The following is a 12,319-nucleotide window of genomic DNA, read 5'->3' on the forward strand; positions in this document are numbered from 1 at the left end:
TTTTTTTTCAAAAGATTTGAGTGGATGAAAATTTTCTATGTTTTCTCTCTATGTCTTGTAGGATGAAAAAATTTTCTTTAATTTTTTTATGGATCATTCCTATAAACTGAATGACTTTCAAAGTAATTCAATCCGTAGTATTTGGATCCTTTGGTTTTCCTTAACAAAACGAATAGACCCTAGGTGTCGTGACACATGTGCGTATGTGTGCTATCACGAGTGATCACGCTACGAATTCCTCCTGAATTATTCGGCCGGGTCATCGATCTACTAGTAGACGGTGACTTCTCTAGCGATGCTAACCAAACGAGCTGGAGATTAAACCGTACGTGATGGATCGCGATGTATTTTTGGCTACCTGCAAACCTGATCGACCACAAACAAATTAATGGCACATACGTCTCGGGAAACATACATTCCTAGCATCTGTTTCACTGAGAATTTCTCCGTTGCTACGCCAGTAGTACTGGATGCTGTTCTTCTCGCCGAAGTAACCTCACGTTATTCAGCAATCAATCAATGAATAACGATCACATGTGTCACGTCATCTGATGTGGAACTACACGCTAAAACCTTTTTTTTTGTTTTTCTAAAATTTAACTTTTTTAACCTTAAATTTGGATTGATTTTAGAGTTTTTTCACTAAACTTTACTATCCAACCTTAGCTTTGAGATCGCTAATAATACATATATAAAATTTTCATTCATCAATTATTTTTTTATTTTTAAATATACCGTTTGGCTTGTTGTAGGAAAAAAATATCATACCAAAAACAAACAATCAACCCTAATACTACCACCAGTCCACCACACGAGATGGAGCTAACTGGAAGAAAACGAAATTAAATGTTTTTTGCAAAGCAACGAAATTAAATTATTAGCATTGGCTACTGCTATAGAGTAGTGGTATCAAACTAATCAATTACTGACCCAATCAATCATTTGCGCGAGTAATGAGACGACGAATCATGCGATGCATGTGGCTGGCCCACCGCCGCAACCCGGGCCCACCTTTCTCCCCTCCCCTCCAGTCGCGTCGCGCCGCGCAACAAAACCAGAGCGCGCGCTCCGGCGAGAAAGCGGACAAGAGAGCAGCGGCCCGGCGTCCCCTCACATCGCTCCTCTGCTCGACGACTCGATCCCTCCACTGTCCGAGCAGCCCAGCTCAGCCCGGCCCGGCCTGAGGCCAATCCGGATCGCCGGCGGCCGGCCACGCAGGCATGAGCTTGACGGGGCGTGGCGAGGGGACACCGGCGCTGGAGCTGCTGGATGAGTGCTGGTTCTTTAGCAACACGCTGGGGAGGAACGCCGGGAGGGATGGCGGCGGGGGGCGGCCGCCGATGCTGCCCAGGTCGCCGTCGTCGACGGTGAGTGGTGGGCGGCCGGGAAAGGGGCAGGGCGGTGGGAAGGAAGGCGCTGAGCAGCCGACGGGGACGTCGAGGTTCTACGCGTCCGGGTGCCGGAGGCTACTCCGGACGCCGTCGCTCCCGTCACCCCGCGTCGGGATGGAGATGTCCAAGGACGAGGAGGTTGTCGAGGCGGCGGGCGGCGGTGGTTGTCAGGAAGCGGATGCGGAGGACGACGACCTGAACTGGAGCTCGATATACGAGGGCGTGCTCCGCACCAGGATCGCTGAGGAGGGCGTCAGGTCGGCGCTGCGGCGGGCGCCGTCGATGCCGATCACGTCGTCCGCGACGGGGCGCGACGACGGTGGCCGCCGCGGGGAGGCGGCGGCGGCGGCCACCGGGTCCACGACGCCGGGCATGTCCAGGCTCAGGCACGCGCACAGCACGATGGAGAGGCACTGCCGCTCGCACACGCCGACCAAGGTACGCACGCCCAATCACCATTGGTTGGCCGCCATGGCGATCGAGCACGAGCTAGGCTTTGGCGATCGAGCACGAGCTAGGCTTGGGCGATCGAGCTTAACTGATTCTCTGCAGGCTGATCGGACACCGAGAACGTCGGGAGGCGGCGGGGACCGGAGGCAGCCACCGCGGCGAGAACTGCGGTCGTTCAGCTCGAACCAGCAGCCGCTCGTCCGGCACCAGAGCCTGCTCCAAGACAAGAGATGGGAGAGCTCGAGCGACCTGGAGTCGATCGAGGTGCAGGGGTTCAGGGACCTGGGCTTCGTGTTCGACCAGGAGGAGCTTCGCGAGAGGCTCGCCGACGTCCTCCCGGGCCTCCGCGGCAAGTCCAAGACACCCTCCGGCTCCGGCTCCGCCAGCGACGTCGACAACGACGACGCAAACACGACCGCCGCCGCCGCAACCGGCAGCGACAACGGCACCGTGCGGCGGCCGTACCTGTCGGAGGCGTGGTACCACGTGCGCCGGCCGGCGGCGACGGCGGCGGCGTTAAGGCTGCAGCAGTCGGACGCGAGGTCGGCGGCGGAGATGAAGGACCAGATACGGATGTGGGCGCAGGCCGTCGCGTGCAACGTCCGACAAGAATGTTAACCATGGATCGATACATCGCGTCGACCGGACACGAGCACACGAGCTACACGAAGACGAAGCAAACTCGATGATACTACTACCACTCCAGTAGTTGAGTTTTGTTACTTTCGCCTACAAAAATTTCCAAGAGAATGATACACCATCTAGGTAGCTGTTCACTGCTCTTTTTTTCTTCTTTTTTTCTCCTCTTTTGAATCTTTGATTGATCATCAATCTATGAATAATATGGCGGCAACCGCTCTATTCTTTTGTTATATACTCAACTGAAAGAACCTACAATAATGTTTAAGGGCTCCATTTGGAACTCACGAATTCTCGCAAAAAAATTCCAGAGGGAACGTACAACACGTCCAGTAAGGAACTGTTGCAGAATTCAGAGGTTTCCAAGTGCAGCCAAATGGAACCACTGCTACCATGTATAATCTCGACCAAAAAAAATAAATTATATCCATGTTACTGCCGATGTAGCAAAACTCTAGGTCATTTGAGGGATCCGGAACACAATGATGCAACTGAAAATGGTGCTGTTACTGACCATTGATCAGGAGTTTTTGGCTGATACTAACATAGCAGGAGGGCAATGCGACGCGTACCTGGCTGTCCGGCCAAGGCCAAGGCCAATCCCATGTGCCGGTTTCTGGCTACCAGCAGGCAGGTCCAAAAACAATGTTTGGAATCTGGACAGTTCGGCGCCGATAACACGAGAGATCCAATGAGAAACAGCATATGCATAATCAGGTGTCAGATGTGAATATGATCTAGCAGCTCGAACCGGCACCGATTGCGGCCGACTCGCCATATATTTTTGTGCTATGGTAGCATAGCACCAGCTGCAGCAGAACGTAACATGGACTCATTGAGATACGAGCCATTTAATTGAAGGGGGAAAAACTGACAGCTCAGATCTGTTCAGCCAAACCAGGACTTTGTAATACTAGTTTAACGATAGTATATGGCCTGTAACAAAGATTCATCGAAAGTTTATAATATTTGGTAGATATATGACTAGTTGATATTTTTTAGAGAAAAAAATTAAAAAAAATGACTAGTTAACATTTGGTAAATTCCATGTTTCAAAGATGTGACAATTTGCAGCGATCAGTCGAGGTCTATCTGATAAAGCCACACGGACGGTCCTTACCGGATGGTAAATCCTCACCGGAGAGGGTAATCAGCTTCAAGTGTCTCAAAATCTTGACAGGCTTCACATTGTAACTAGCTATACATGGGCCAAATGTGCTGTCAGCCATGATACCGTAAACAAAGTTGCCGGCATTTTGCCCGGTCTACAAAAGATGGCCTACAATCTCCTAAAGGTGGCACCTGAAAGTTTGCCCTGCCAATCTGCCATGCATTTTTTTAGGGCTAGTAGTTTAAGTATAGATACTGTCAGCAGCATCATCTCAAGAAGTTCAGATTACTGAATGGGTAGGCTAACGCTGCCAGAAAATCTTTTTAATATTGCACCTTGCAGGAGATAAGAGGCCTTGTTCCGGACCTGGGTGAAACAATATGTCATCTGGTTATAACCATGAGGAAGAAAAGGATAAAATCAACTCGCAGAATACAATGTTTTGGTACCTTTGAAGCATATAATCTCCAGTCTGTGCATCCTATTTGGGTTGAACAATTCCGCAGAAAATTACGCCAAGAATTAATGATGGTATGCTTATCTCTGAAGGCGTCACTTGAGAAGAGTAAGTTATCCATCAAAACTAGGTATAAGTACAGACTGAAAAAGTTGCATTCTTTATCCTTCACATTTATGGACGTGACTGACTTCAAAATCTTCTCCACATTTGCCACCTGGATATGAAGAACATAAGAATTTAAGGGAAAACATAGTCACTGCAGTTGCCAAAAGGCGGTTCATATTATCAAGGCATGCTCATCAACCATGCTTACCTTAAGGCCAAAGCTAATCTTCAGGAATTGTAGGGCCAGCTGGCTCCTTAAAAATTTGCTACGGCAATTAGTCCCAGTAATGCAGTCAACAATCCTTAAACAATTAAGGTCCAATGTGACTCTGAAATGATATGAAGTTGACTTCAGATAGGTAAATATCATAAGCAAAAGCCATGTGAGCTATTCTTTAACAATAAACCATGAGTTGATAATGTACATGAAACTTTATAAGAGATGTAAAGAGTTGTAAAGATGCTGAAGTCCTCAATATAGAGCAAACTGCACTAACAATATTCATTCCGACATAGCTTGTTGAGAAAGGGTCATTGCATCCTAGTCAATATCTATTATTCAACTAATGCATTCACCCATAATTACTCCAGCACTTGTTCAACTGCTGCAATCAGTATATTATCATGAAAATATAAGGGTTACAAATTAACAATATGATTTTTATCTTGAAAGTAAGACATCTCTTAAAATTTTCACCTTTGAGCAATGGACTGAGCCACAGTTACACAGCTATGTTCCCATTCATTTGTATCGAAGTACAAGATAAGTGAACTTAGACAGTCTCCCACAGTAAGCAGCAGGCCTTCAAGTCGTCGGTCCAAGAGGAAGGAAATAACAATAACAAGGAGTTCTTCTGCCTCAGAAGATGAGAAGATAGAATGCACTTTTCTGTAAATTAAACAAATTATATACTTAAATGGAGTTAACTTGGTACAGAAAGAATAGTGGAACTATTCAAATACTGGTTAACAACACAATATTTTAGAAGGATTAAATGAATAGATACAACAAATATCACCATAAAAAAAAACATCGTTATCACAAATAGTGCAAAAATAAAGCCTCAGTAAGTCTGAACATCAAAACAGGACAGAAACATGAACTTAAAATGTCCCTAGAGTAACAGTACAACAATTTATCATGGCAAAATATGGTGACAATAAAGATCTGGGCAGGAATTTGCATCATGTTGGGAGACATCAGTATTCCAAACAGAACTAGAAACATCCAGTCATAATATAACTATTAGGTGAATAAGTAATCACACACATTTATACTATGTATTTTGCTGTAGCCAAGACTCGAGAACTTATAGCACAAAAATAACTTGCATTGAAACTTACAAGGAGATACGAAGTTACAGAGGTAACCTGATGTTAAATTGTTAATATGATAATATTGTTTTTGTTTTAGATTTTGTGAGTGAAACATAAGCAGAGACATCCAATACAATGTAATCTGAGTGGCATATCTTTAGAAAATCAGAAGCTTCCAGTTACCTGATTTTGCAGCAAGCAGATATAATCTTTAACCATTCAATGATGTTTTGAGGTGGGCCATCATCTGAAGTATAACAAGTAGGAAAAGCTTAATTTTCGAATTTTCAAACTGATGGGAACTAATTCACAAATAACAATATAAGCATGAAATTTTCAGGGATGTTCATGATCATGAGGCTAAACTATTGACTTAAAAATTGAATGCACTGTAAATAAATGGCAGCTGTTTAATAAAGGAAGAACAGTTTGTATGGAACTAACCTGCAATCACATCTTCAGAGGTGGAAACTTTAGTCTGGTTATCAAATATAAATCCATAGGTGATTACAGCACTCTTTAGAACTGAGTAGCTTGGAAAATGTCCAATGTCGACCAATAGTTTATCAGCCTATAATAAAATTAAAAAAAATTGTACAGAGCATTCAAATGTAGAACACAAAACATATATTTATAAATATGTTACCTCATTTAGGGAAAGAATACTGTCCCAAAAGTCAGATGCAGCAACTCGCAGCTTCTCATTTGATGAGTACAACACTGGTAGCTAGTGGCGTTAAGTATATATAGTATGATATAATTCAACAATTAATGTGGAAAAAACATATATATAAATTCTTACACTTGGTTAGTATCCACAATGCTATAGAGTCTTCAACAGAGCTGTGTAAGAGGACCAACTTAAAAAGCCATCCATCCACCAACAAGCCTTCTAGAAACCCTTCTCCTACACAAATGGCAATGACGAAATGTTGAAACAGATAAAAATAAGAATATTACACCATAGCGGCACAGTGTGAGAAAAAAGGAAAGCTGAAGTAGACACAGATGAGTCAAATAATATCATTTTTTTTGGGTAAGTCAGAGCTTTACACTCTCATAACAGAACTAACCTTGTTCAATGTTTAGATCAAAGCCTAAATGATCATCGGAAGAAAATGATTGTAGAAGTTGACATTTTTCAACTTCTGTGGCACTAAGAACGGGAGGGGATTTCTGCAGGCACAGTTCATAAGGGTATTTTAGTTTTAAAAAGTAAAAAATGCCTAGCTGGTGCAATCAACATTAATTGAATAAATGTAGTCATTTGACCTGATAACTGAAAATTCTCTGACCCCATTGGGGCACATCATCACCAGCATCCATCTCTTTTGACTGTAGATTAAACAATATATTAGAAACAGGGACATACATAGAAAATGAACAAGTTTTCCAAAACAGATGTTTGTTAAGTTTTCCAAAACAGATGTTTGTTTAACAACTACCTGCTCCTCATACTCCTCAACAAATTTGCAAAACTTAATCTCCTTCTCGGTCACTTTATTGTCTTCATCATCTGAATTATATCCTTTGGTTCCATGTTTGGACTTAACACCTGCAGCTTTAAGCTCATCCTTGCCAGTTGCAAAGAAATCTACTAAAAGATCATCCAACCCAATAGCCTTCTTCCTGCAAAGAAAACGGAAAGCAGGTAAGTTTGATAAATTATTAAAATGCCCGTAGTGCCTTCTGCACCAAGCTGTTATTAACACATTTACACACCTTGTGGACAAATGATTGCAAAGGTAACATATTTTTCAGCTAACCATTCATCAAACGAGTTTTCCACAAACACCACGAAATCATCGACTGAGCGCTAGGCTACTAGTTCGATCCCACCAAACATCAAATTCGATCGATCGATCGGCAATAACCTGTCGAAGCAAGGGCATTGCAGCTCCCCTTTATCCCCAAAAACCACCTAGAAAATCAGGCGACGGGAACTCCGCAGCCAGCGAACTCACACTTCCCGGTTACTCGAAACCCCACCATATGCGCCGGGCGCAACTGCCCAAAAACGAAACTCGAGACTTGGCACCCACCCCAACCCCGCCGCGCACAAATCACGCGCCGAAACAGAAGCCGGGGTAGAACGGGGACGGATTTCATGGGGGGGGGGGGGGGGGGGGGGGAGGTCCGGCTAGGCCGTAGGGAGGGGGGGGGTGCACCTCACCTCTTGGCGGGGCGCGTGGTGGCGAGGAGGGGATCCTCCTTCTCGAAGTCGAGGGGCTCGTCCAGCACCATATCCACCCCCGCCGGCGGTTCCTCCCTCGCGCGCAAGGCGGGAGGGTTTGGCTAGTCCGGGCACCTCGCGCTCGCACTCGCCGCAACCCGTCGGTGTTGCCGGCGGAGGTGAAGGGCGGCGCCGTGCTCGCCCATTTTTCTACCATTTCGTGGCTGTCCAGTGCCCGCAGCCCACTCGGCCCATTCTAGGAAGAGGCCCAGTATTTGGAGGCAAAGCTCACGTAGAGGTGTTAGTGGGCATAACTATTTTGTCTAACTAAAAATTTTATAGATTTTTAAACTAAAAGTTTTAACGATTAAATGGGGCTACGAAAGAACCAATGGCATTGGCTCATTTTTTGATAATTGAGAGATGTTATATATCTTGTTTTGTGGTTGAGGGAGACAAATGAAACTCAACCAAAAATCGAGGAACGTAATTTGGACCTTTCACTCGTAGGTTTTCTTATGGAAAAGATGCATTTAACCTTGACTATGGTCGAGTTTCATTCTCATTTCTCAATAGCAAAACTAGTTACAGAACATCCCCTCATCTTCTTAAACCAGGGGCGGAGCTACAGTCAACCGTCAGGGTCAGGATACTTCTTACGAAATCTATTGTTATATTGGTTAGGTAGCTAAGATGACAGTAATAGTGTATTCTGACCCCGGTGAACTGATTTTCTAGCTCCTCTCCTGTCTTTATCCAATGCAAATCAAGTCTCTCGCTAGTATTAAGGATGGTTTCGATTAGTATGGCACCGTGATTAACAAAAATAAAACAAAATAAAAGAAGTATTATTGGGACCTATCTAGCACCTACATGTAAGTGGCGATCTTACCGTCTTCCTCCATCTTCTCCTCTCTTCCTCACCATCTCCTATCTCATCTCTCCTCTCCCCTGTGGTTTGTGGAGATAGATAGATGAGAGTTGGGTTCATAGGTGACGTGCCATAGATTGATGGCTGCATTGCTCGGCCAGGGAACCGTGGCGGGCTGGCCACTGTGTTTCTAGCGGCAATACAATCTACACGAGACAATGGTGGGCAGAAGTCAATCGAGCTCGATAGGAGTTCAAGGCACGCCCATGGTGGCAGCGCGGCGGCGGCGGCCTAAAGCTCACCTAGGGTGGATCTGATGGCGGGGGTCCGTGATGGATGGTCTTTTAAATCACTATGAATACGTATATAAAAGTTTTATTCGTATTTTTTGCTTGTAAATATGTTGTTTTTTTAGAAAGTGAAAAGATGACCCGTGGTTGTATCTGCCTGCATACGATCAACCGATGTAGCATTCGAAGAGAAAAATAAGTTATTTTTACACTAATGTGTATATTTTTTTTTCTGCGAAACACCTCGTAAATGCATAAGCTTTTAGCACTACGCCTTATACATATGAATACACATACACTATATCACTATGAGCACATTTAAAGATTGAACTGACATATCCGGGTATTGATAAATTCACCATAAACGTGCCTGTCACTGCTATCGGAAGAATAATTATAATTAGTAGTAAGCACAAATACATTATCAAGTTTAGAAATTGAGCACATAAGAAGGATCACTTGTTAGCTAGGAGTAGGTTCTATTTTAGAATTGCATATATCCTAAGTTATTTTATACGGATGCGAATATTTTTAAGCGAAACACATTAAAAAAACATACGCTTATAATATGACATACTTATCCCTATAAACACACCAACTTTATCACCAGGGGCAGACTTAGGCCTAGGTCCATCATCTCCTTTAAGATTATGTAAAATTACCATATAAATTTTAAAAATAGTTAATACTACATTAGCTTAGCCATACTCTTTTAGATTTTTTGGTTCTACCCCTGTTTATCACTGTAGGAACATTCATAGACTAGAAATATCTAAATATTGACGAAGTCACCGTGGACACATACGTCGCCAACCACTAGAAAAATAGTTAGTCATAAATGCAAGCACCCATATTAGGTTATAACTTCAATTTGGGTGGATAAGTTCCCACCACTAGCTAAGTTGTACTTAGTCCAATAATTTATCGTAAATGGAACTACCCATATCAAGTTCAACAAGGTGATTGTTTCGGTTTTTCTAGGAAAAAAGTGAAACGGCATATTTATAAACGAAAAAAAAATTGTCAATAAAACTTTTATATACATGTTCTTAATTAGCGATCTTAAAGCAAAGGCTAAAAAAAACTATGATAGAAACCTCCAAAATTAACTCTTAATTTTAGGTCAAAAAATCAAATTCCAGTTTATAGGAATAAACATTAGCGAAAAGACGAGTGTGTGAGACTTAGACCTGTGTGGTTAAAGTTTCACAACAAGGTGCATTGTCACCGGTGACTGATCTAGCCAATGATATTAAGGGAGTCTGAACAAGTTAGATAAAGTTTCAGCCCTCTATTAATCTTTGTCATAAATTTTAGGGGGTCTTCGTGGGGGCTCTAATAGCTTAAACGGGAGTAGCGGGGGCTCAAGCCTCCGCCGCCCCCATGCCAAATCTGCCTCTGGTTATCACCCGAGCTACCATCGGTCTATAGATGTTTATAATTTGCATTACATATTTTCCTCCAAATCTGATTATACAGTTTGGAAAAAAAATGTATCACTTGTTAGCTAGTAGTAGGTTCCATTTTTATTTCTACGCCGTGTATACACCGATGTAGCATAAGGAATAGAAATAAGTTACTCTATAGGGATGTTTATAATTTGCATTGCATATTTCAATCAAATCTAGTTACACAAATATACACGAAATTTCAGCAAAAACCGATCCAATCTGATTATACAAATCTACATAAAATTTCAGCAAAAATATGCTCCAATCTGAAAATACAAATATACGTAAAATTTCAGCAAAAATCGGTCCAATCTGATTATACAAATCTACATAAAATTTCAGCAAAAATATACTCCAATCTGAAAATACAAATTTGTGCAAAATTTGGTCCCGGCGGGGCTCGAACCCGCGACCTTCGGCTCATAAGACCAACGCTCTAACCAACTGAGCTACGGGACCTTCTGTTTAAATTTTTGCATTTAATTTAACTATCTTACTACTGGCTTCGGTAATTTTTTTCCCTCGTACTTATGCTTATAATTAAGCCAACATTTAAATTTAAAATTGTCTTACCATCGCTTATTTTCTAGCCGTTGTTTTTGATCACTACAAATACATATATAATATAAGTTATATCTACAAATTATTGTTATACGTCAATAAATAGTTTCGCTTATGCTTGTGATAAGCAAAAAGATGGGGTTCTCCTTGTCGAAGCTCCTGGTGTCCCATGTTTCCTCTCAGGCCACGTGTGTTCGTGTGACTTACTATTTTGGGGGGAAGAAAATAATTATGCGAGGGTTCACATGTTAGTAACATATATAAATTATATATAAATATATATATTACTTTTAATCATCAATAAATAGTTTCATTTATGCTTATAATAAGCAAAAAGATGGGTTTCACCTTGTCCAAGCTCCCGGTGTCAAACGTTTCCTCCTAGGCCGCGTTTGTTCGTCTGACTTACTATTTTTTGGGAAGAAAAATAACTATGTGATCAATGGGTTCACATGTTAGTAATATATAGAGGAAATAATGATGATAACATATTAACGATAGTTTCTTTGTAAGAGCAAATTTCTATATAAAATTTTATCATCTTACATCTAAAATAAACTTTAACATTGTAGTAACTAATTTTATCTTTTACACTATTAAATATCTATAAAAAAATTAGATAATCTTTTATGTTTTATCTCAGACATGAAAAAGAACACGGTCCCACGACCCAGCATACATCAGTTCGAGCTCTACTCTTCTAGTCTCCAGACGATGTCACCATGACACCGTACCATCCATGATCTAGCTTCACTGAAACTGAAAAGTCGTCAGCAACCACAGCTAGGGATGATCGTGGGTCAACCCACGAGTATTTTATAGTCTACTTTAGTTTAACTAAATAAACTCAATTTTATTTTAGGATGAAACTTAGGTCATTTTGTTAAACTAGAGTTGGCCTTAAACTGACCATGCCCATCCTTAACCACAGTGCCGAATCATGCCCATCCTTAACCACAGTGCCGAATTGTTCGACCGGACTCCTTTGTTGAGTGGAGGATCCAAGAATTAACAACAGTCTTCCGAGCAAATCAACAGAATTTCTACACGGGCCCCTTTTTTAGTCATTGCTGTCAAGAACGTGTTCTTTTGAGCGCGCGGACGAAGATTTTATAATTTTTATAGTTATTTAATTATATAAATGTTAGAGTTAGCTACTACAAGTATAAAAATATACTTTAGGATGAGATGGCATAATCCTATATAAAAAATGTTAGAAAATCTCTTTAGTAGTTTAAGAAGTGTCTTAGAAAAATATAAAGAAACAAGGCAGCCTTAATCATCCACGCGGACCGCATCCGAACTCGCATGTGTGCATCCAAGCTGTATATATTTTCCGTCTTAAAATTCTATAACTTAATTTTTTTAATGTAATATAAGCATTTTCGTGTGGATTCCCATAATTTTAATTATTCAAATAATCAATCGCCAATTATATCCTTAGAAAAAGGATCTAATCAATTTAAAAATTAACTAATGACGTAACTTAAAATTTTTATA

General features: G+C 41.8%; 2 protein-coding genes and 1 non-coding gene across 3 annotated transcripts; 1 reads left to right on the top strand and 2 right to left on the bottom strand.

Moving 5' to 3' along the window:
* The first annotated feature begins 1,095 nt into the window (after positions 1 to 1,095).
* Positions 1,096 to 2,932, top strand: LOC102712021. Its single transcript, XM_006643915.3, has 2 exons — positions 1,096 to 1,829; positions 1,944 to 2,932. The coding sequence occupies exons 1-2, from the start codon at positions 1,221 to 1,223 to the stop codon at positions 2,457 to 2,459; spliced, it is 1,125 nt and encodes a 374-aa protein (XP_006643978.1). The 5' UTR covers positions 1,096 to 1,220; the 3' UTR covers positions 2,460 to 2,932.
* Positions 2,933 to 3,604: 672 nt separating this feature from the next.
* Positions 3,605 to 7,817, bottom strand: LOC102712301. Its single transcript, XM_006643916.3, has 12 exons — positions 7,647 to 7,817; positions 6,919 to 7,102; positions 6,746 to 6,808; positions 6,547 to 6,649; positions 6,276 to 6,380; positions 6,120 to 6,193; positions 5,918 to 6,044; positions 5,657 to 5,720; positions 4,854 to 5,045; positions 4,365 to 4,485; positions 4,041 to 4,265; positions 3,605 to 3,957 (listed from the first exon to the last, which is right to left on the bottom strand). The coding sequence occupies exons 1-12, from the start codon at positions 7,715 to 7,717 to the stop codon at positions 3,877 to 3,879; spliced, it is 1,410 nt and encodes a 469-aa protein (XP_006643979.1). The 5' UTR covers positions 7,718 to 7,817; the 3' UTR covers positions 3,605 to 3,876.
* Positions 7,818 to 10,643: 2,826 nt separating this feature from the next.
* On the bottom strand, positions 10,644 to 10,717 carry TRNAI-UAU. The gene has a single exon. It is a non-coding gene; the product is annotated as a tRNA-Ile (tRNA).
* Positions 10,718 to 12,319: the final 1,602 nt, after the last annotated feature.

Source organism: Oryza brachyantha, chromosome 1, assembly GCF_000231095.2.
Source record: "Oryza brachyantha chromosome 1, ObraRS2, whole genome shotgun sequence".
Taxonomy (NCBI): domain Eukaryota; kingdom Viridiplantae; phylum Streptophyta; class Magnoliopsida; order Poales; family Poaceae; genus Oryza; species Oryza brachyantha.

Bases quoted from the DNA above. Each gene is read 5' to 3' on its own strand.
- LOC102712021 (XM_006643915.3), top strand. From the start codon at position 1,221: ATGAGCTTGACGGGGCGTGGCGAGGGGACACCGGCGCTGGAGCTGCTG. The intron at 1,830-1,943 runs GTACGCACGCCC...GATTCTCTGCAG, and splicing joins GCTCGCACACGCCGACCAAG to GCTGATCGGACACCGAGAAC.
- LOC102712301 (XM_006643916.3), bottom strand. From the start codon at position 7,717: ATGGTGCTGGACGAGCCCCTCGACTTCGAGAAGGAGGATCCCCTCCTC. The intron at 6,194-6,275 runs GTAAGAATTTAT...ACTAGCTACCAG, and splicing joins ATTGTGGATACTAACCAAGT to TGTTGTACTCATCAAATGAG. The intron at 4,266-4,364 runs GTAAGCATGGTT...CTTCATATCCAG, and splicing joins AGATTAGCTTTGGCCTTAAG to GTGGCAAATGTGGAGAAGAT.